This window comes from Alexandromys fortis, unplaced genomic scaffold (assembly GCF_014885135.2).
Source record: "Alexandromys fortis isolate MF-2015 unplaced genomic scaffold, M_Fortis_MF-2015_v1.1 scaffold_189, whole genome shotgun sequence".
In the NCBI taxonomy this organism is placed as follows: Eukaryota; Metazoa; Chordata; class Mammalia; order Rodentia; family Cricetidae; genus Alexandromys; species Alexandromys fortis.
Window position 1 is genome coordinate 2843492 of NW_026068081.1, and position 23476 is coordinate 2866967.

At 47.7% G+C, this 23476-nt stretch overlaps 2 protein-coding genes across 12 annotated transcripts in view; one reads left to right on the forward strand and one right to left on the reverse strand.

Moving 5' to 3' along the window:
* The window catches only part of Septin6 (septin 6), a 134371-nt gene extending 113931 nt beyond the window's left edge, over nt 1-20440 (reverse strand). For 9 of the 11 annotated variants that reach the window (XM_050121898.1, XM_050121901.1, XM_050121897.1 and 6 more), the window contains exon 1: nt 20330-20440. Coding sequence is in view for 1 of the 11 variants with exons in the window: in XM_050121907.1 (XP_049977864.1) it covers nt 4273-4293 (21 nt within the window). In the remaining 10 variants the exon portion in view is untranslated. Of the gene's footprint in view, nt 1-4272; nt 4408-20329 lie in introns of those variants that run through there. The other 2 variants (XM_050121895.1, XM_050121907.1) reach the window with 2 other exon arrangements.
* Nucleotides 20441-20513: 73 nt separating this feature from the next.
* Nucleotides 20514-22295, forward strand: Sowahd (sosondowah ankyrin repeat domain family member D). The gene has a single exon (XM_050121908.1). The coding sequence runs from the start codon at nt 20667-20669 to the stop codon at nt 21666-21668; it is 1002 nt and encodes a 333-aa protein (XP_049977865.1). The 5' UTR covers nt 20514-20666; the 3' UTR covers nt 21669-22295.
* Nucleotides 22296-23476: the final 1181 nt, after the last annotated feature.

A 23476-nucleotide genomic window follows, 5' to 3' on the forward strand; every position in this document is an offset into this window, starting at 1 on the left:
ATAGGCTGAGTAAGACTAGGGACAGGAGGTTCCACCTAAGCAGCCATGGGGAACTCATCACCATTCCTGGGTTCAGAGCTTCAGTGAGGCTACTTTAGGTTCACCCACTGGCTCGCCCATAACCCCTCACCCATGTTCTATGAATGAGCTTAGTAAAGCCATTGGTTCTTAGGGAGAACTTCTGGGGGATAAAATTGTAGTCTGTCATTGGGATCTTAGAAAGAGGGAGATAGATCTCGCTTAGTCGTTTCCTGCTCCCCACTGGGAGAAAATTCTAAGACAGGAGCCAGGAGTCACTGGCAAGGGCTCTCCTGAGAAGAACTAGGACCATCTATCCAGCAACTGGCAGAGTAGACAAAGTTGGCAGGTGGGGCATGGCCAAGGGCAGCAGCTGTCTGCTTGAAGCTGCATCAGAATGCTAGTTAGAGGCACTACTGCCAACGAGCTGGGCAGAGTGGTGGGCATGGGTAGGAGGGCAAGCTAAGAGCTGGAAAAACTACAGCATTGTCACAGTGAGCTGATTGGAGAGATGTCCTTAAGAAAACATTGAGTAGAATGAATTAGAGGGCGGGATTAGGGGGGGTGGTAGAGTTGATCAAAACACTTATGCATGTATGAAATTCTCAAACCGTGAAGGAACAACTTTGGGGTTGGGGGTATGGCTCAGTAGTTAGGAACATGGGCTGCTCTTCCAGAGGGCCCGAGTTCAGTTCCCAGCACCCATGTCAAGAGGCTCACAACTTCCTGTAACTCCAGATCTAGGGGTTTTTGATGCCCTCTTATGGCCGACATGGGCACTCACACACATGTGGCATATGCTTACACACACACACACACACACACACACATGCACACACAAACACTTCTTTTTTTAAGTAGGCTATTGGGCAAGTCTTTGTGTAGGTCAAAATCAATACAATCAAAACCAGAAGTGGAGGATGAATGGTTCATTATAGTGACTGAACTTCACTGAAACACGGTGTAGACTCTCAGACCCTAGCGGCTGGAGGAGCTCTTAGAAGTGACACTCTGTGATGGTTCATAGTGATTGTCCATGTGACAGAGTCTCGAATCACCTAGGAGCCAAGGCTCTGGGCATGTTACAAGCGAGGTCCTATATTTGGTTAATTGAGATGGGAACACCCATCCTTATTGTGTACAACACCATCCTATGGCTTGCCTCCTGGACAAAAGAAAAAGGGGCCCAAACACCAGCCAGCATTCCTCTCTTTCTGCTTCCTGACTGTGGGCACCACTGCCTCAAGCTCCTATTGTCTCACCTTCCCTGCCATAGTGGTCTGTGCCATCAAACTGTGAGCTAACTTAGCCCTTTCTTTTCACTCTTTTTTAGTGGTTTCTCAAGAAAGGGTTTCTCTGGTTGGCCTCAAACTCCCAGAGATCCGCCTGCCTCTGCCTCCTGAGTGCTGGAATCAAAGGCTGTGCCACCACTGCCCAGCTCCCTTTCATAAGTAGCTTTGCTCAGGTATTTTGTCATAGCAACAAAACAAACCCTCGATCCATGTCCCAGCATTCTTCTGTATCCAGGAATCCCTCCATGAAACTTTCTAGAAAATACTGGCCGAGCAGCTGCTGGAACATCTGCAGCAAGATGAACCTGCAGTTTCTATGACAGCCACTTGCTTCAGAAAACTCATGCTGTAGTTTGGGGACTGCAACGATAGCTCAGTTGCTCAGCAGCTAAGAGCATCTGCTGCTCTTTCGGAGAACCAGAGTTTGGTTCCTAGCATCCACATAATCTCCTGCAGCTCTAGCCAGCAGCTCCAGCGCCCTCTTCTGGCATTCACAGACATAGTCACATGGTGAAGAGTGCTTGCTACTGGGCTGGAGGTTAAGAGCCCAGAGGTCCTACAGCAACCACAGGATGGCTCACAACCATCTATAATGAGATCTGCTGCCCTCTTCTGACGTCCAAGCATACATGCAGGCAGAACACTGTATACATAATAAATGAATAAAGATTTTTTTTTTTTTTACAAAAAGAGAGTGCTTGCTACTCTTCCAGAGGGCTATCATTTGATAAGTTAAAAAAAAAGAATCAATCAACCCTTTCCTCTCCAAGTGTTTTTGGTCTACGTTTTATCAAAGCAATAGAAAGCAAACCAGGACTCCAAAAACCTGGAAACACCCAGCCCCCGACTACTGATAGCATCTGGAACAAGAAGCCCAAGTACATCCTTTCTCCTTTCAGTTTCCCATGACAGGTCACAGAGTTGAGAAACTGATTGACGTGACCCCTACCAGATTAGGTAACTCTTCTTAATGGCACTGACCAAAATATGCCTCTTCATTACTTTTGCCCACCGGACCACGCTCTGTACTCTGAGACTTAAATAATAATATAAAACTTTAAGACAATTCTGAAGCCATTTATGACAATTCTGAGCCCTCTCAGTCTCAGCAGTAATGCTCCCCCTTTCCCCCCTGGGAACCAAGGACATAACAATTGCCCACACACATACTGAAATGTTGGGAACTTTCCGTCATCTCCCTGAGTCCTTGTGAATGTTCTCCAAATAGAACTCAGTTATTGAACAGGGGCAAGATAACCCTTAGGTGTTGACTCACTGACTGATGTTCTGACTCAGGCCCTGGGAAAGGGGCAAAGTGACCCTCAGATGTTTTCCTTTACCTCATCTGATCTGGCAACCACTCTCCAGCCAATTATTGGTAATAACCCTGCCACGTCCACAGCAGTGACTGCCGTGTAGTGACAAAATGCCTCTGCGCTGGCTTTTGCCTGCTGAAGGATTGGGGTTAGAGCTTCCAGGAGCGAAGCCCCAGGCGGTCCCCTGGCAATCAGTGGTCGAGATAGGACCTGATGCCGTAGGCAGATCTCATATCTGGAGATGGCCTTGGGAGCGAGCCCTCCTGGCACCCTGCATGATCTTTCTCTGTATTTCTAATCTTTTCTGTTTTTAGCTGACCGTTACCAAGAAATCAAAGTACGTCCTTGGCTCGGCCCCACCGTTCATTAAAGCAGTCCTTGAGGAAATAAAGTATGCCCCACGCCACATGAGCCTGGGAAACTTTATTAATTATGATACAGAAACGGCTAAAGTTGATATGTTACGAGGGAATCGTCATAGTGAATCAGATTTAGAGAGAAAGAAGGAAAGTTAGAGAAAATTCCCCAGCGCACTCCTTGATTCACTTCCTTATACAGGAGCCTATGATGAGCAAGGGAATAGATGGGTTAATGTTGATGGACAAAGACTGTTATATTATACTTTCAACTTTATGGATAGGCTTGCTAGACCCCAACCCCCATGATGTCTGCCGCATAAGAAGGTACTAAAAATATAGTTCAACAGGTGCAGAAAACTGATTAGGTATATTTGGTCACTAGACGAAATAAAGGGTTAAGAGGAGGAAGGGCCATGATAGCAATAATAAGACAGAAACTTTCTGTTCATAAAATGTAACCACTTGCCTGAGGCTTACAGTCCCAAGGACAGGAGTTCCTCCTCTAAGATTTACAGTCCCAAGGACAAGAGTTCCTCTTCTAAGGACGCTTTGTGTCTAACACCTGTTCCTGATAACATACTTTTTAAACATTGCTAAAAGAAGTTTTCATACTGTGCCAACTAATGATACATGACTTTCTGACTTGTTCTTTGTTTGAATACTATATAATGAAAGCATGATTTTAGTAAAATCGCAGCAGATTCTCACTACACAGTGTGTCTGTCTGTCATTCCCTTGAGTCGTATCCTGGCTATCCTATCCTTCACCCTGTTCTCCCGTGGATAGCGGTCTCCAAGAGGGACGGTCCGTGGCATAACCCTTTTGAATAAGCCAATCATAAAGAACAACCCCCACACACCCCTTCCTTCTGTGGTTTTTCCCTTTAAAAATAGTCTATACCAGACATTCAGGGTCTTCCAGCCTCCCGACTGCTGGAAGACCCTGTCATGACAGAATTAATAAAATCCTCATGCTTTTACATCAGCCGTGGTGGTGAGAGACGGTCTCTGGGGGCGACTCCTCCTCGGTGTTTGGAGTCTAGGGTCCAACAATACCAATCGCTAACCTCTTTTCAGATTCCAAGTACTCTTTCACAACAGTTCAGCAAAGAAAGTATCATCCTACCCACCACACCAATGGGGAAACTGAGGCTAGGAGAGACCAAGTGACTGAGTGAAGGGAGGAGGCCTAATAAGTTGCAGAGCCATGAATTCAGCCAGACCCCTGAGTCCAAAGCTAATGCTCTTTGCAGGCTGCCCCCTCCCCCCCCACTCTGCTCCCACCTACCACTCTGGCCGTCTCTCCCATGGGCTAGCAGCTCTGTTTCAAAAAGGCCGCTGTCATGTTGGTAATGCATCTTCTCCTTCAGATAAACAAGTTCAATGTCTTCTGTCCCTTCTTATCAAGGCCCTTCCCTTCCTGGTCCCTCCTACAGATGAACTCCAATCCTTGACTCTAACAGAGTACAGGTATCCTGAGCCTCCACCCAGAGGTCCCTCCACCCCCTGTCATTCCTGCAGCTTGAGTATCAAAGTCTCACCCATCAGCAGGCTTTCCTCATTTTTTTCACCCATGCATATGAATAATTTGCACGTATGTTTGCATCTGTTTGGTTCCTTTGCAAAAGATCTCCCGGGAGCCCTGGGAAATGAGTGTTCCATGAGCTCAGAAGGAGATGCAGGAGGCAAAACTAGCATTTAATTAGGCTCGGGAAAGTGTGGACAGGTGGTGTGAAACCTGCCCAGCTTGCTGGGTCAGACGTGCAGGCACTGTCTGCCCTGGAAGGAGTGTGTCCTCCGCCTGGGTCTGGGTGAGTAAAACCACGTCAAGGTATTGCATCTGCACGTATTTCCAGAAGACAGACAACAAATCAAGTGAATAGTCTTCCCAGACCGCTCTTGCCAAACTGGCTGCCAGGGGGCTGTAGGAACAGAAGTCTGCATGATGCCAGCTGGCAACCAGAACGGGTGTCCGAGCTGGGCGCGATTCCTCAGGGAGAAACTGAACTTGCAAAAGAGTTGGAACCACCTCACACCAGGTGGGGAACAACTGCAGGCTTCTAGGTCTTAGAGCGCCCAGCAGGCTGTTGACCCTGACTGCTCGCTAGCCCAGCAACGCCAGGCAGACTGGATTTGTTTTCTCACGTTTCTTCTCTGTTTAAAAAAGATGTATCTTTTTTTTTATTTTATAAACTTGTGTGAGTGTGGGTGTGTGCACGTTTGTGTGGGTGCCTGAGGAATCCAGAAGAGAGTATCTGTTCCCACTGGTGATTGTGAACTGCCTGACATGGGTGATTGAATTCTGGTCCCCTGGGACATAACTGCATGCTCTTAACCACTGAACCATCTTTCCGACTTTTTGATTATTGTTATTATTTTGTGTAGTGTGTGCCTCTATGCCTCTAGAGGCTAGAAGAGAGCACAGCTCTGGAGCTGAAGTTATAGGAGGTTTGAGGCACCTGATGTGGGTGCTGGGAATCGAACCGGGTCCTCTGGAAGAACAGGAAGTGCTCTTAAGCACCGAGCCATCTCTCCAGCCCCCGATACAGCTCTCTAAGATCACAGAAGATAGATGTCAATGACAGACTCAGTGCCAGTACAGAAACAGGCCCTAATTTTTTTTTTATCTCTAGATGATAACAAAACACTACCAGCCACGCTTCAAGTGGAGATTTCAGCGAATTCCTCCCATCTGAAATCAGACTGGTTTAGGTGAAATCAACCCATACACATGCCAACTGCCATCGACAAATGCCACCATGCCGGCATGCTGCCACACTCAGGGGGCAGAGACAGGGGGATCTGTGTGAGTAAGAGACCAACCTGATCTACTTAGTGAATTCCCGAACAGTCAGAGCTACACAGCAAGGCTCTGTTTAAAAACAAATAAACAACAACAAAGGAACAAACAAACAAAAACCCCCCGCAAACACCAAGGCACCTGCTGGCAGCCTCAGCTCAGCTGGCTTCTACATGAGGAAGCTGCAGTCTCCCAGGGAAGTGTCCAGAAACCCAAGGCCTGGATCCACAGTGGCCTTTGCTGCCAAGAAAGATATGTGACCAGAACACTCTCCCGATCCAGTTCCTCTGCATCTATATTGTCTCGGGCTTAACTACTCTGTAACTCAGTTTCCTTCCCTGGGAAATGGAGGTGATAATGGAAACAGCTGGTAAAGTCGGAGTGGTGACAGGTTGGAACCCCGAACTCACAGAGATCCGCCTGCCTCTGCCTCCTAGTGCTGGGATCACAGACAACGCCACCACTGCCCAGCCAGGTGCACGCTTTTTAAAATTGTTTTTTGTTACATTTCCTTATTTTGTGCTTACACAAGTCCATGGGTGCACTCCTGCTTGCCGTGGCTCACGTGACCATCTGAAGCCAGCCCCTGGCCAGTTGGTTCTCTCCTTTTACTATGTTGTCCTAGGGATTAAACTGAGGTCATCCAACTTGGCAGCGAGCACCTTTACCCACTGAGCCATCTTGGCAACCCGGGTGTTAACTTTTATCAGTACAGTGGAGGCAGGTCTTAAAGAGCTTGGACTACCAGGCTAAGAAGGAAGACACCCTCCCCTCTGCGTTCCACTCTGGAGCTGCTTTGGCTAATCAAGCAACTCTTCATTGAAGACTCTGGCCTGGCCCAGGCTCTAGCCCAGAGGGAGAGAGGGAGAGCAGCTCCAACAAGGCAGCCTCCCGCGCTGTCTCACTCCGTTCTTACTGTGGACTGGCCACGCTTTCAGACTGGGCTGGCAGCTCCCACTCCATCTGTAAACCCCACTCCCCTATCCGCTCCAGTTCTGGTTGCCCAACCCTTGCCTTTCCCCCCCCCCCCCCCCCGTGCTCACTTTGTAACACTAGATGTGGGATTGAGACAGACGTCACTTGAGACCCACTTGAGATGGGAAGCGATAACGTGTGAGGCCGAGCGTTCAGACTCTGGGGCACTAATGAGGAGAAATGGAGTTAGGGTAAGAGTGGTCAAGCCGAGCTGCAGGGGGACTGGGGCGGGGCGGGGCTGGAGTGCCCGTATGTGCATGGCAGAAAGTAAAAGGGAGACACTGGCAGTCTGGGCACCTGCTCAGACCCTTAGCTCACTAAACCTTAAATTCCACCTCCTAGAAGTGTATTGTCTGTCCCGTCGTATGGCCATCAGCTGCATTGTGCCTAGCCATATCCAGAGAGATGGTAACGCCCGGCTGACACTGGGGGCATGACTGATTTGGAAGGCAGCACCCTGGTGCCCTTTGTTGATGGCAGCCGGCTGGGGTGCTCCAGAAGGACCTCTCGAAACACAGACTAGACTGGCTCTTCAATCTTTGGTCAGTAAAAGCCAAGAACTCTGTTCTTAGAAATCTCCCAAGGCCAGATCTCCCTGCCTTTCACAAACCCATTTCAGGTTCAACCCATGGGAGAACAAATTACTCACAAACTCTTTGGGGGACACTCTCAGGCAGCTTGCTACTTCCCTTACTTGGCACTGACTGCTCTTGTTCTCAGACTGACAGGCCAGGGCCACTGAGAGCAGCTGGGATTTGCCGATACCAATGCTTCTCTACTTGAGTAGTAGAAGACAGAGTTTTTGCTTCATCTCCTAAAGTTCCGCTGTCAGCAACAGATACCTTTAGCAAATAATTTTTAAAAGCCGCAAGCCCCGTGTAGCAGCTCACACCTGTGATCTCAGCTGAGGCAGGAGGATTGCCAAGAGTTTGAGGCTGGCCTAGCCTAGACTAAGTAGTGAATGTCAGGCCAGCCGTGACTGGAGAGAGACTCTATCTCAGAAACAGCAAGATTTTAAAAATCCTTGAAAGAAATTGGTGATGCGCTTGGATGGTACAAGTGTTATCACATCCGAGGAGCTTCCATGTTGCTCACGGAAGCATCACAAGTCCCCGAAAGGACCAAACAAAAGCCAGGAAATCCTGAAGGCAGGTTTGGCTTCATGCTCCAGCTGGGAGTTGACAGATAAGTCTTAGGCTTGGCACCTGGAGTCAGGGCTTCTGTGAGTAGACTGTTTTCATTGCAAGCATGCTATTTCCTGTGGGGAGCTAGAACTCAAAATGTTATGTCTATTTTTTACATCCTAAGTTTGAAAACCAGTTACTCTCCTTTCTTTTTGAAATTGTGTATGTCATATAATACCCAGAATTCTGGTTTCTTTTAAAACTTACATTTGTATGGGGGCAGTGCCACAGTGTGTGTGTGTGTGTGTGTGTGTGTGTGTGTGTGTGTGTGTGTGTGTGAAGTCACAAGACAACTTGTGGGATTTGGTTCTCTCCTTCCACCATGTGGGTCCCAAGGGTTGAACTCAGGTCCTCAGGCTCTGCTTTTCCTGCCTGAGCCATCCCACCAAACCCAGTGCCCTCTTAGCTCATTAATCAAACACCAACTCCCAGTGTGTCCTGTTCCATATGTGTCTGGAGTCCATGTCCCTAAAAAAGGCAATTCTGCTCTTCTCCACCTGGAGCAATGATTGAAGGCTACCAGATCTGTTAGTAGACAAGAAGTCTGTGAGTGTGAGTGTGTGTGTGTGTGTGTGTGTGTGTGTGCATGTGTATGTGTGTGTGCACATGAGCATCTTTAGCATCCAGAAAAAGCTGTTGTGTCTCCTGGAGCTGGAGTTACAGGTAGCTGTGAGCTACCCAGTCTATGGTGCTGGGTGGGAACCGAACGCAGGTTGCCTGCGAGAGCAGTGCACGCTCTTCACAGCGGAGTCATCATCTCTCCAACCCTACAGCGCTGTCCCTATAACGCTGCTCTGGGAATTCAGTGTGAGAGACACAAGGAAGACAGCACCGCACCTGGCGTAGAACTGACTAATCCTAACGCTACTGCTTCTGCGTCAGAGAGATGACAGGCAGCTCCATGTGTGCCTTAGGAGACATTCCGTGTGGGGCCTGTGGGTAAGCCACTTCCCAGAGGCTCCACTAATAGATGTCTCCCGGACACATGGGGGGACTGAACGCTTAGCACAGTGTCACACACACAGCGAGGGCACTGCCCCAGTCCTCGCTCTAATCCTAATCCCTGCTCTGCAATACTCTACCCAGAGGGAAAAGCACTTCCCAATGAGTCAATACAGTTAAGAAATCTTCCTCCATTCTAGCTTCAGAAACCAGAAACGTGTGACTGAATCAACCAGAAATGTGTAGTGTCGTCGAAGGAGCAGAAGCACTGAGGCCAGACAGAAGTGTTGGCATCACTGCCCTGTATACGTCCATTCATGACTTATGTATTAAGTTTTCTCATCTGTCAGCACCCAGTTACCTTATCTGTTCTTGTATTATTGCATGAGGCAGAGTATGGCTGGACACCCCAGGCAAGGCTGAAACTTACTATGTAGCCCAGACTGGTTCAAACTCCCCAGTGTTGAGATTACAGGCATGTGCCACCATGTCCATCCATATTATCTGAAAAATGGCTTGATGTAATAAACCGATAGTCTCCAGAATGGAGTAGACAAGAAAGGATTTATTGAGGCATTTATTAAATGCATTCGGTAACAAAAATATAAAAGGGCTGGATAGATAGTTTAACAGTTAGGAGCACTTGCTACTATTCCAGAGGACCTGAGTTCGGTTCCCAGCACCTATGTTGGGTGGCTCACAACCACCTGTAACTCCAGCTCCAGGGATTCAACAGCCTCTTCTGACCTCCATGGGCACTTCCACATACATGTACAATACATTAATGTAGACGCATACACATGCATGCATACCCCGTGTGTAAGGGACTAAAATATCGCATCTGTTAACTGGCAATGCTTTTACTACACCTCAGATGCAGAACACCTATGAAGCAGAGGAATGCTGTTTTTTTTTAAACAGAAACAGATAGAAATAAAGATACAAGACTCCTTCAGCTCTCTATTAGCTTTTGAAAAACTTCAGAATACTGCTTCACATTATAAAAGAAAAAGAAAAACTATCTTTTTTTTTAAGAAAAACTATCTTGAATTAGAATCTTTCAACATCTGCATACTACTTCATGATGATCTATAGCAAATACTGCGTGTCTTAGTCACTGTTCTATTGCTGTGAAGAGACACCATGACCAAGGCAATTCATAAAGGAAAGCAACAATTGGGGCTGGCTTACAGTTTCAGAGGATCACTCCATTATCATAATGGTGGGACATGGCAGCATACTGGCAGACACGGTGCTGAAGAAGAAGCTGAGAGTCCTATATCTGAATCAGCAGGCAGCAGGAAGAGGGGACACTGGGTCTGACCTAGGGTTTTGAAACCTCAAAGCTCACCCCGCAGTGACACACCTACTCCAACAAGGCCACACCTACTCCAACAAGGCCACACCTACTCCAACAAGGCCATACCTCCTAATCCTTCCAAATAGTTCAACTAGGAACTAAGCACTCAAATATTTTGTGAGCCTATGTGAGCCATGGATAAGGAAAATGTGGTAAATTTACACAATGGAGTACTACGCAGCAGAGAAAAATAACGACATCTTTAATTTTGCAGGAAAATGGATGGAGCTAGAAAACATATTTTGAGTGAGGTAACCCAGACACAGAAAGACAATTATCACATGTACTCACTCATAGGTGGTTTTTAAAGACAAAGCAAAGAAAACCAGCCTACAAACCACAATCCCAGAGAAGTAAATGGGAAATAGAAAAAGACAAGATCTCCTGAGTAAATTGGGAGCATGGGGACCTTGAGGGAGGGCTAAAGAGGGAGGGGAGAGGCAGGGAGGGGGCAGAGAAAAAATGCAGAGCTCAATAAAAAGAATGTATTTCTGACATAAATCTGGATTCTCAGGAAGCCAACAAGTGGGGCGGATTCAGCCACCAAAGCCACAGCTTTAATCCTAGTCATGTCACTTAGCAGACTAAAGACTCATGTGATCAGAAAAAGATAGAGATATACAGTAAAGACAGATTCAGAGGGAATAAGAAACAAAAACATCTAAATGGTGTAGAGTGTATTTAAAAATATACATAGGCTTAGGATAGGAAAAGGTATAGAAAGTCCTTTAAAAAAGAAATATAGTCAGGTGTGGTAACACATGCCTTTAGGCCCAGCCCTTGGGAGGCAGAGGCAGGCAGATTTCTGTGAATTTAAGGCCAGCCTGGTCTACAGAGTGAGATCCAGAACAGACAAAGAAAGCAAAAATCCCTGTCTCAAAAAACAAAGAATTAAAAATAAAAATGAAAGAAGTAGGGGCTGGAGAGATGGCTCAGTGGTTAAGAGCATTGCCTGTTCTTCCAAAGGTCCTGAGTTCAATTCCCAGCAACCACATGGTGGCTCACAACCATCTGTAAAGAGATCTGGTGCCCTCTTCTGGCCTGCAGACATGCATACAGACATAATATTGTATGCATAATAAATAAATAAATATAAAAAATGAAAGAAGTAGAGTTAAAAAGTTTATATAAAGATGTAAAATAAACAGAGTCTGGATACTGTATGCTGTTGTGTTGTCTTTGACTTGTTTGATGGCTGAGGAAGGAGCAACAGCTGCTAAAAGACAGTTGTTTATATTGTTCAGATGATGCAATGTTTCAGAGCACCTCTGTTGCAGGTTCCTCTGAGTTCTACATCCAGAACAACTTTAAGACTGCTGGCTGAGATGATCCAGCCTCACAGAATAGTCTAGTCAGAATTTGACCATAGTCCTAAATTTTCTTTGGATTCCCATAACATTACCAGACCCCCCAATTAGCAGGAAGTAGCCTAGAAAACTTTGCCCACATTCCAAAAAAAATGGATTATGGATGTTTGTCTTTGTTTAGTGTGTTGGTTACAAGTTGTTATGGACAGTGGTCAGGAAAAAAAAGTTAAAGGAAATTAGATTCAAGGTCTTATTTTGAAAAGACAAAGAGGGGAAATGATGTGGGATAATGTTTTTGTGCACTGTAAAGATTTGTTGCTGATTGGTAAGAAGCCAGGCAGGAAGTATAGGTGGGGCAACAAGATGAGGAGAATCCTGGGAAAAGAAAGACAGAGATGTAGTCACTACCCAGACATTGAGGAAACAAGATAAGAATGTTGCACTGGGAAAAGGTACCAAGCCACGTGGTTAAACATTGACAACAATTATGGGTTAATTTAAGTTGTAAGAGATAGTTAATAATAATCCTGAGTTAATAGGCCAAGCAGTTTATAGTTAATATAAGTCTGTGTAGGGGGCTAAAGAGATGGCTCAGTGGTTAAAAGCATTGCCTGCTCTTCCAAAGGTCCTGAGTTCAATTCCCAACAACCACATGGTGGTTCACAATCATCTGTAATGAGATCTGGTGCCCTCTTCTGGCCTGCAGGCATACATGCAGACAGAGCACTATATACATAATAAACAAATTAAAAAAAAAATAAGCCTCTGCCTTTCTTTGGGACTGAATGGCTGTGAGAGTAGGCAGGACAGAAACTTCCATCAACAGATGTAGATGAAGCAGAGAAATAGAATAATGGCATCGTCAGTGCTGCCAAACAATATTTACAAAAACAATTTAAGGCCATCTTCAGCTATATATGAGTTGGAGACCTGCCTGGTTTACATCAGACCCTGCCTCAAAAAAAAAAACCAGAAAAAATATGATTTTTTCCAGCAAATATGCTTGTTTAGAAGCTTCTTTATTCCTCTAGAGCTAGAGATGGAACTCAGGTCTGGTAAGTAACGCCGGAGGTATGTGCTCTACTACTTAGCAGCCCCTACTGAGTCCTGAGGATTCTAGCTTAGTAACAAAAAGACAAACATCATTCATCTAGCCCTTTGGGGATACATATATTGTGTGTATCATTGTTAAAATAGTCAAAATAATGTCCAAGAAGCGCTGTAGTGACAAACTGAAATGCATGCCTTTGTCATAAAATACGACTGGGAAGCATCTAGAATCATTGATGACAACTTGAACAATCAGTATTACACTAAAAGACATAGCACAGGAAGTGTTATCTGCAGTTAAGAAAAATATCTCTAAAATCCCAGCTTTGTATTTGTTAGAATCTATAAAAATGATGAAATCCTCAACACGCTCCTTTTCTGAGTTACTGAGGGGAAAATAAGAAGAAGTTATATTATCAAAAGTTATTTTTTAAAACATAGAAACACTGAACAGGGAATGTTTTTCTGACTAGCAGCATTCAAAAATCAATAAAAAAAAAACAAAGATTAAAAAAAAACAAAGATTAAAAAAACCAAAGATACACAGAGACGGAAAAACCAGGCCTGGCCAGATGACCCAAGGCTTAAGGGTGTTTGACACTAAGCTTGACAACTCAAGTTTGATTCCAGGGACCCACATAGTAAAAAGAGAAAACTGACTTCTGAAAGTTGCCCTCTGCTCCCTTGACCACCCCCACCTCCACATGGGTGCACGTGTGCACAAACACACACACACATTGTGGTACATGTGCCCCCACCACAAACACACAAATAAAACTTGCTGGGCGGCAGTGGCACACACATTGTGGGGTGGAGGCAGGCAGATAGCTGTGAGTTCGAGGTCAGCCTGGTCTACAGAGTGAGTTTCAGGAGAGCCAAAGATACACAGAGAAATCCTGTCTCGAAAAAACAAGCAAAAAAAAAAAAAAAACCACAAAAATCCTGAACCTCAAAATACAGAATTTTTTATACAGCTGAAGGGTTGTTCTGATAGGAACCTCCACCCCCAAGAAACAAAGACGTTGAAAACCGAAATGTGTGATGTGTTATAGGACTTGTCAATAGTGTTCATTGTAGAAAATTAAGACTTTTTCAAATATAATGATGCGTGCATATAACCTCATCACGATGAGGAGGCGGCAACACGCAGGTATCAACTAGCAGCTGAGAGGTACAGCCTGATCCTTCAGAGGAGAGGGAAAAAGACTGGGCCGGGACTGAGCTTTTGAAACCAAGGATCCCCCTGGACGTCTTATCCTCTGCTTCCTCAATGCTAGGCTCCCAGGCACACATCACCACACTCAGAATGCTCTACGGCTTTTGAGCCAGGTAACTGGGCAGGTCAATTAACCTCCCTCAATCATATGCATAAACTGGACATACACGCTATTTCTATACCAACCTCATTGGCTTGTTGCCTAGGGGAAAGAGATAATTAAAAGTAAAAAAAAGGAGCCAGGACGTGGACAGGATAGATAGTCCGGCGATTAAGAGCACTCGCTGCTTTTGCAGGGAACCAGGGTTCAGTTCTCGGCAGCCACTTTGCGTGGCTCACATCTACCTGCAACTTCAGTTCCCGGGCACCCGGTGCGTTCTGGACACTGTTAGCCCTGAATGCAGGCGCTACATATGCATACATGCAGGCAAAATGCATCTGCACATATAATGAATAATTTTATAAGTACCAGGATCTTGAGCCTATACGTAAGGGTGGGGCATGAGGTGGGAGAATCACTTGAGTTGAGGAGTTGAAGACCAACCCAAGTAACACAACGATTCTTTGTCTAAAATGGAGGAGAGAGGGCTGAGAATGAAGCTCAGTAGTAGAACACACTTGCCTAGCACCTGTGAGGACCCAAGTTCAACCCCCAGCCCTACACACACAGAGAAAGACAAAAGAAAGGAAAGAATGCCCCAAAATAATCATAAAACAGCACTATTCCAAGTCTTAAATATTACAGATTTTTTTTTCTTTCAGTGATGGGGATGGAACCCAAGGCCTTGCACATGCTAGGCAAGTGTTCTGCCAATGATTTAACTCCTGGCTCTTGAACAAAGTGATAAACCACTGTGCCACTCACTACCCTCCCCAGTCTCTCCAGATGGGTCCCCTCCTCTTCAGGGTGACATCTATGTCTTGCCAGAAGTCCTGGCACCACCAGTACCTCCTTCCTTGAAGCTACCTAAAAGCCAAGGGTGAGCAGCGCCCCTCTCCCGCAGCATACAGCAAGCCTCAATGCCTGAATTCCCATCACCTGCAAAGCCTCTTCCCGGCTAGAACCCTGCCTTTCAGGTTTTCTTCTCACTCATTCGTTCGCTAGAGCGCCCCCGTGTGTCGGCACATGGTAATACTTCCAGCGTTTTCCTGGAGAAAGCATTGGGTTTTGTCCCAGAACTGATGAAATGCGGGATATTTTTCCTTCTCACACTTCAGACCCGAAGCTGGATTCTTGGACTCCGGTTGGGCTGTTCGAACCCTAGTGTTAAGGCAGGTTTCCTGCTTCCACTGAGGCCGAAAGGTTTCTTTCTGCTCCCTGTCCACTGCCAGGTCATTTTGAGCAGTTGTAGGCACGTGATTCAAGTACGCTTCAACTTGATTCTACCACCTTCTACTGTGAACAGCCCCAGCTCACAAAAAGACTGGAACTCTTTTTTCCAGTGAAGGAATGGAGGGAAATAATCTCAAAGTACTGGGAAGTACTAAGTATGGCTTGTTCATAGCCTAGAGGAAAAAATTGAAAATGTGATCCTAGGTTGACCAGAAGGCTCAGGGGGCAAAGGCGCTTGCTCCCACGTGTACTATAGCACATGTACACACACACACGAACCACATATGCACAAAAATAAAACAAAAAATTAAATTTTAATGATATCTCCTAGTGTTAAAAAAAACCTCAAGAAGGGAAAATGACAACCAGAAAGCACACCTGACAGTGTACACACACACATATGCACACACACACACACACACACACACCACCACCACCACCACCACCACCACACCACCACTCAAACATCCATTCTTGACCACACACTCTGTGTCAGTTGCTTTTCCACTGCTGTGATGAAACACTGTGACCAATGCAACTTATAAAAGAAAGGGTTTAGCCGGACTGTGGTGGCGCACGCCTTTAATCCCGGCACTCTGGAGGCAGAGGCAGGCGGATCTCTGTGAGTTTCAGGCCAGCCTGGTCTACAGAGTGAGTTCCAGGATAGCTAGAGCTGTTGTTACACAGAGAAATCCTAGCTCAAAAAACCAAAGGGGGAGCTTAATTGGGGCTTAGGGTTTCCGTGGGTTAGAGTCTGTGCGGTGACGCAAAGTTGTGGCAGCAGGAACAGCTCTGAGTGTACATCTTGATATAGACACAGGAGGTGGGGGGCATGAATACCTCAACTCCTGCCCCTGATGAAATGCCTCCTCCAACAAGGCCGTGCCTCTTAATCCTTCCTAAGCAGTTTCACCAACTGGGGAACAAGTAGTCACACATGTGAGTCTATGGAGGACATTTTCATTCAAACCAGCACACACTCACACCCACGTAGTGGGAAAACAAATTTCTCCCTCACTAAGAATCATATGACATTATACACAGGCTTCATGGTGCATGCTTTTAATCCCAGCACTTGGGAAGCAGAGACAGATGGATCTCTATGAGTTCCAGGTCAGACAGGACAACATTAGTGAGTCCCTGTCCCTCCCTGCCTCCAAATATTTGGATATCAGCGTAAGTCTTTGGAAGGAAACTACACCTACATTCTCTAAAACGTTCCCCATTCCCTCTTGGAAAGAGCACTCTAGGAGTCTGACAGATTTACTTCTCAGATTCTGCATATCCTTCCTCTTGCCCGTTGGGCTCTAATAGGTTTTTCTTCATCTATAAAAGTCAGCTGCTAAATTACACTTACATCCTAGGACGCACATACCTTTTTCCTTTCCCCTAGGACCAGTGTTCCTGAGAAAATGTGTCTAAATTATCTAGAGTCAGTGGGGAAAGCTTCTAATCTCAGCACGTGGGTGGCTGAGGCGGCAAGATCACATGTTGGGAGATGTCCTGGGCTCCATTTCTCAAAACAGCAACAACAACAAAAAACCCTTCTTTTAGGTAAGACATTGTGACATACACCATAAACCCCCCTCCTCCCAACTCAGTGGGCTGAAGCAGGAGGATCTTGAGGTCAAAGGCAACCTAGATAACATAGCAGGGTCACTCTGAACAATTTCCCTTCATTGTCATAGTACAGGAACCCTAAGTAAAACCAGAGCGTCAGCGTTATTCCAGAGGCGGCAACACAACTGCTGGTGTGCTTTCGGTGGCATGGCGGTGCACACAGCTACCTTCTAACTCTGGGTCAATCATTTCCAAAGGTTTGATCAGATGAGAGCTAGGGTGGAGGTCAGCGGCGGAGCGGTTGCCTAGCCTGTGGTGACCGAGGTTCTATCCTGGCCATGCAAGCAAGACGAAGGCTGACAATTGCTTCACCTCACTGGCATCCCAGGCATAAGTAGGGTGGCAGCCCCCCTTCTGTGTCTCGCTCTTTCTACTTCACTCTCCCCTGCTGAAATAGAGATGGGCTCTGTGATCGTAGGGATCGGGGTGTGCAACTGGCTATCTAGGGAAGAGAGAGCCCTTGAAGCAAAGATGAAACACAAATCACTAGAGAGGCAAAGTGGCTTTGGTCTCTGGGATTAGAGTTTAGCAAGGGCACAGGTGTCATGGGTGTGTGGTGCCAGGCAGGTGCCTGCCTTCACCGTCTTTGAACTGGAACTGGAGATATGATTAATGCTGACAACAAGGGAACTACCTGCTTAGTGGCAAGGAAAATTAATAGTTCCAGCATTCTTCCACGCAGCAACCTCCACGCCGGCATTTTGATTTAAAGAAAATATTGCCGCAGCTGCTCAGATCGTCTGGAAGTATGTGTGTGCGCATGCATGTGGTTTGCTGTTTACAGATTTGGGGTTGTGGAGGGGAGTTTCCAGAGCAACGGAATAGCTGCTTGTCAATCGGGGTCATTTTGAAAATGAAAGCCTGAAAGCTTGGGGCCCATCCTGGGCCTGAGCCTGGTCTTCAAGGAGCCCACAGAGGCCAACCAGTAGCTGTGGCCATTTGACTCAAGGAAGAAACACCTTATTCGCTAGTTTTCTTTGTTTTTATAAATTGACCAAATCAACGAGCTGGTAAGTCCTGCAGATTTTGGTCTAAAACAGTGATAGGAGTTGGCATGGACTTGTCCAACATGAATTTATGCTCACAGACATACACACAAAATCCCAGTTTCCCAGGCTACCAAAGCAGAGTCAAGTAGCACCCATTTATTTCTTCTGCACAAACCAAGTTTGCACAAGGATAGCGTGTGATACACTCATCAAACAGATTAATCAACCTGTCAGAGAAAGAGGAGAAATAGAACAACCAGTCTCCCCCAAGCAGAGTGACAATGGGGTAATGGAAACCCATTGGGGTTGGGAAGTAAGAGGGTCATTCTGGGCTGGGGCCGAGGAGGTGGGTTGGATAAGGTGAATACTGAGAGTAATCGTAAAACATAAAGAACTTCACTAGATAGAAGTGTGAAGGAAATGGGAGGCTGAGGCAGGGGGCTTGCTGAGAGTTCAAACCTAGTCAGGGCTACACAGCGAGTACCAGGATAGCTGGGGTATGTTAAAAGATCCTATCTCAAAATAGCGAAGCAGAGGTAGGCTTGGTGACAGTCGCCTATAATCCCACCACTCGGGAGGTGAATGTAGGAGGATCAGGAGACGGAAGCCAACCTGGACTATATAAAATGCTAATATCAAAAGTAACCCCAAACTGGCCTGGCCATGGTGGTGTGAACCTTTAATCCCAGCACTTAGGAGGCAGGTGGATCTCTGTGAGATCTAGGCCAGCGTGGTCTACAGAGCTAGTTCCAGGACAGCGAGGGTTGTTACACAGAGAAACCTTATCTCAAAACAACAACAACAACAATAATAATAAACCCCAAATAGATCAGTTAACTTAAAAGAGAGAAAGGAGGGTGGTCTAGGCAGAGGGCAAGTGGGAGGAAGCTTCAACTAGGTCACCCTCAGACATTTGGCTACAATTTGGTGCTTGTGTGACCGATCTGCAGCACATAAACCTGGCGTGAATGCCAGTTTTTTGTGCCAGAACAAAGGCTACCGTGTCACGCAGTGTTACTGTGCCACTTCCTGCTGGGTGACCTTGGGCAAGTGGTCTAACTTCTCTGCAAACTGATTCTTAGTTCCTAAGTCCCTGGGGAGAAGTCAGAACTCACACATAGAAAGTTCAAATTCATATACTGTCATGAAGGAACACTCACAATATTTAAAGCCGACCCCAGATATTTGAACAAGGAGGGAAAGCCACTATCTGACAATCTCCATGGCTGGTGCCATGGAGGACGCAGAGAGGACTCTTTGGGCCTCGGTTCCCACCTGCCCTGGTCTGGACTGCTTCAATAGTGGGGCTTCCTGCCTCTACCTCTCCCCAAATCATCTTTCAAACACAGCCTGAATGGCGGCGTCCCCCGCAGGCTCCAAAGCCTTCTCTGCCTCCTTCTTTGTTGCATATCAAGTTCCTTAACACTGGAGGGGAGAGGAGGGGAGAACTACTTTCTCAAGATGGGGGTTAATTTGGCAACCTTTATTCCCAGCACTTGGGAGGAGGACAAAAGCAGATCAGAAATTCAACGTCATTGTTCACCGCATGTTGTGTTCCAGGCCTGCCTTGGCCACACACGACCCTGTCTCCAAAATATCAAAACTGTCGTCTCCTGGGACCAGAGGCAGAGGGGTTTACCTGGAGTTCCAGGCCAGCCTGGGCTAAACTAAGATACTGTCTCAAAATAAAAACAAAAGTCAAACAAACAGCAAAACCATCTGCTGGTAAAAGGAAAGACTCGGGGGAATCTACAGTTGACATAAAAAGATGTATCCAGTTTTTTCAAAAGAATAGAAGCTGGGGCTGGAGAGATGGCTCAGAGGTTAAGAGCATTGTCTGCTCTTCCAGAAGTCCTGAGTTCAATTCTCAGCAACCACATGGTGGCTCAGTCATCTGTAATGAGATCTGGTGCCCTCTTCTGGCCTGTAGGCATACATGCAGACAGAGCACTGTATACATAATAAATAAATCTTAAAAAAAAAAAAAAAGAATAGAAGCTACCATTTACTGACATTGGCAGAGTTTGATGACTCTGTAACAGCCGTGTCTCTGTGGTGCTGGCTCAGATTTACCTGCAGCTGGGTTTCCAGGCCAGCCCAGAGAAGTACTGAAGGGAGAAGGCTGTATTCTGGGAAATACCTCTCCTCCCAAGTCTCAAGTTTCTAAGCAGGAATCCCCGACAGCACTCCAGCGTGCAGCCGCATAGAAGGTCAAGGTTACAGAAAGGGCAGGGCAGAGGAGCCTGAGTCACGTCACACGGAGAGGCCAGGCTGCCTCCCCGAAGGCTTGGGGAGAAGGCGCACAGGGACAAAGTGCAGAAGATTCTTGAAGAGATAAGGGTGAAGGAAGCGAAGGGAGAGAGCAACCGCCTAAGAAGCTCCAAGATCTGGCTCCTGAAGACTGTGACTAGGAAGCCCAGCTCATACGCGAAGAAGCGACTTAGGGCCTCTTCACTCCAGCAGCTGCTGGGATGCAGAGAACCCGGGTGACCAGAGCACCACATACCAGCCCCAACCCCCATTCCCCGGTTGTTCGCCAGGTGCCGGAGGAGGCCTGGCTACCGCTCACCTGGCCTTCTTGGGGTGGAGCCGGTTGAGTCCTGAGGTCGCTGCGCTCGTGCTTGCTCAAGGAGTAGTGGTACCCAGCATACAGAAGCCCGGCTGGTCCAGGGGATACTACTGCACCGCCCACCCCTCCACGCCCCCCACCGCCCACAGAGACACCCTCCCCCGGCTTGTTCCCTCCCACTGGTCCTTCTCCTCCCCTTCTTCACTCCCTCCCTCGGAGCCCAGTTGCTCAAGACGCTTCCTTCCCCACCGCCAGCACCAGTTCCTCTCCCCGTGGGGCCTTTGGAAGGCCAACGAACGCTAGTCATTGGAGTCACCCGGGCGGCAGCTAGAAGATCATGGCCCAGCCCCAAGGAGACACGAACCCGCTGCCCAAGGCCTCAGACGAGCCAGGCAAGTCGAACGTGCCCAGCACCCTGCAGATCCGCTCTTATAGAACAGACATCTGTAGCCTTGGCAGGTACAAGGGCAAAGCCGTCGCAGACACTGCCACCCTGTCCCGGGAACCGATCTTCCACAGTACCCTGACGGTGGCTGGGACGAGCGGGACACGCCGGAGGGGGGCGCTGCCAGAACTGTTGGGGCTGCAGGGGGCGGCTCCAGCCGAGTGGCTCTCGAAGGAGAGTTTGGAGCCGGCTGCGCCTGGGTCCCGCCGCTCTAGCGGACAGGGCAGCAGCCGAGTGTGCCTGGAGCCGCGGGAGCACGAGTGGATTCTGGCAGCCGCTGAAGGCCGTCTTGAGGTGTTGTTGGAGTTGCTGGAGGCTGAGCCCAGCTTGCTGATGCGGGACGACCCGATCACGGGCTACAACGTGCTGCACTGGCTGGCAAAGCACGGGCGCCACGAGGAACTCATTCTGTTGCATGATTTTGCCCAGCGCCGGGGACTGCCATTTGATGTGAGCGCCCCCGGCAGCGGTGGCCTCACACCTCTCCACCTGGCGGCTCTGCAGGGCCACGATATGGTCATCAAGGTACTGGTGGGAGCCCTGGGGGCTGACCCCACTCGTCGCGATCACAATGGCCACCGGCCTTGTCACTATCTGCGGCCCGGTGCTTCTCAGAACCTGCGGGAGCTGTCCGGCGCCGAAGAATGGGAGATGGCACGCGACAAAGAGCGCGACAACGCCAACAGCAGCAGCAGCACCACCACCACCACTGAGTGGTCACTGAGACACACCCCAAGTGTGTTGCGTCTCAAGTCCATGGGAACACACTGCAAAGAGGCGGAGGCGGCTCAGCCAGCCAAAGAGAAGAAGAAAAAGAAGAAGGCTTCAGGCAATCAGGGAGGACCGGGCAATGGCCTTCTGCGCCATCTGTTCCCCTTCATCCAGGACCGTTGAAGGTGACGTGGACTTAGAGAGCTCATTCTTAGGGCCGTTCCCGAACCCACCCAAGTAGATGCTCCTTAGATGCAGCTTGGGCCTGTAATGGGCAGACCACGTCTGGGCCCCCAGCCCTGTCCCAGGTCTCCTGACACTAGCTAACTGTCAGAAGAATCGATCGAGAAGGGGAACCAAGAACCAGGCTGGCCTGGACGCCCAGCCCCAATGTTACATGTTACAGGACGTTTGGAGCAAGGGTCGTGATTCTGCTTGGAAGAGAGAAGAAAAGTTACACTTCTAGTAGCTGTTTCTAGGAAGATTAAAGTGCTGAGTTTATTAGACAATATTAAAAAAATAATTTAAGACTGTAAAGTACTGCTGCGGACTAAATGCCAAATACTTGCCTGCCTAGTCTGCTGTTGCAAACTTCCCTGTACTGGTAGCGTTCGCCTCTGGCGACCTACCTGCTCCTGAGACTGGGCAGCCCTTACCAGCGCCTGGCCTAATATAGCATGGATGAGTTCTTAAGTACATTAAAGTGGAATTGGCTTTCTTTCCACACAACAAAGCTGTCTTTGAGTGCCTTTTTTTTTTCTCTTATTAACCACAGGTAGGGGGACTGACTTATATTTGCAGGGAAGCGTTTGCCAGTCGATACCTTCAAGCTGGTGATCCGTGGCAGGCTCTGAGCCTCATTCTCGGCCAGAAGCCTTGCACCAGATGAGCGACCTTCACCTTGGCTCTGAGTAGAAATACACAGTTCAGGGCTGGAGAGATGGCTCAGTGGTTAAGAGCATTGCCTGCTCTTCCAAAGGTCCTGAGTTCAATTCCCAGCAACCGCATGGTGGCTCACAACCATCTGTAATGAGATCTGGTGCCCTCTTCTGGCCTGCAGGCATACATGCAGACAGAATATTGTATACATAAAAAATAAATAAATATTTAAAAAAAGGAAGGTTAAAAAAAAAAAAGAAATACACAGTTCACCCCTGCTTCCTCAGCCCTGGCATCCAGGTCTGGCTTCAGGCACAAGTCTCCTCCTAGAAGAGTTGTCCTAGGGGTGAGGTGGGGGGGGTGAGGCCCAAAGGCAATAAAAAGGGAAAACCATCACATTTGTATTTCCCATATTCGTTGTGAGTCAGTAATCGACTCAACTTGTGTCCTGCGACTGGAAGCGCCCACTCAGTAGAAAGGCTTTTCTTTCTACTGACAAGGGCTTGTCCTCATCCCAGGCGACCTGGAACTTGCTCGCTAGCCCAGGCTGGCCTCAAAACTCCTGCCTCTGCCTCCAGACTACTGAGCCCAGTGTCCGCTGCCACGCCAGCTTCTCATCCACACTTTTTTTTTTTTTTTAAAGTTAGGTTTAGTATGAAAGTTGGAGTTTGGGGCAATTGCTCTCATTCAGAAGCAGCGTGGATTAAACAGAATACAAGAGGGCTGCTTGGCTCAGCTGAAGGGGAGGGGAAAGCCCTTGGTGACCAGAGAGACACGCTGCTTTAGAGAACGGTGCTTTAGAAAAACTCCTGGCTGCCTGGAAGCTTTCATAGTTCGGTCTTTGAACAGCCGGAGAAACTGGGTCATTACCAGACAGCCCAGATACCCTTTCCTGCGCCCATACAGCCAGGCCTCCCCACCTCTACCTCATGGGACTGTTTGCCCCTCGTGGGCTGACGCATACCCTACCTTCCTGTAGTAACCCGTTCGTTTCTTCTACTGCTGTTTCAGCTCCTTGGTGTCTCTAGGGACTACACCTTAAACAATATTGGCGCCGTGGAACCTGGCATTTTCTTTGGTTTATAAATAAAACTCTTCTGGGATGGGGGGAG

Bases quoted from the DNA above. Each gene is read 5' to 3' on its own strand.
- Sowahd (XM_050121908.1), top strand. From the start codon at position 20,667: ATGGCCCAGCCCCAAGGAGACACGAACCCGCTGCCCAAGGCCTCAGAC.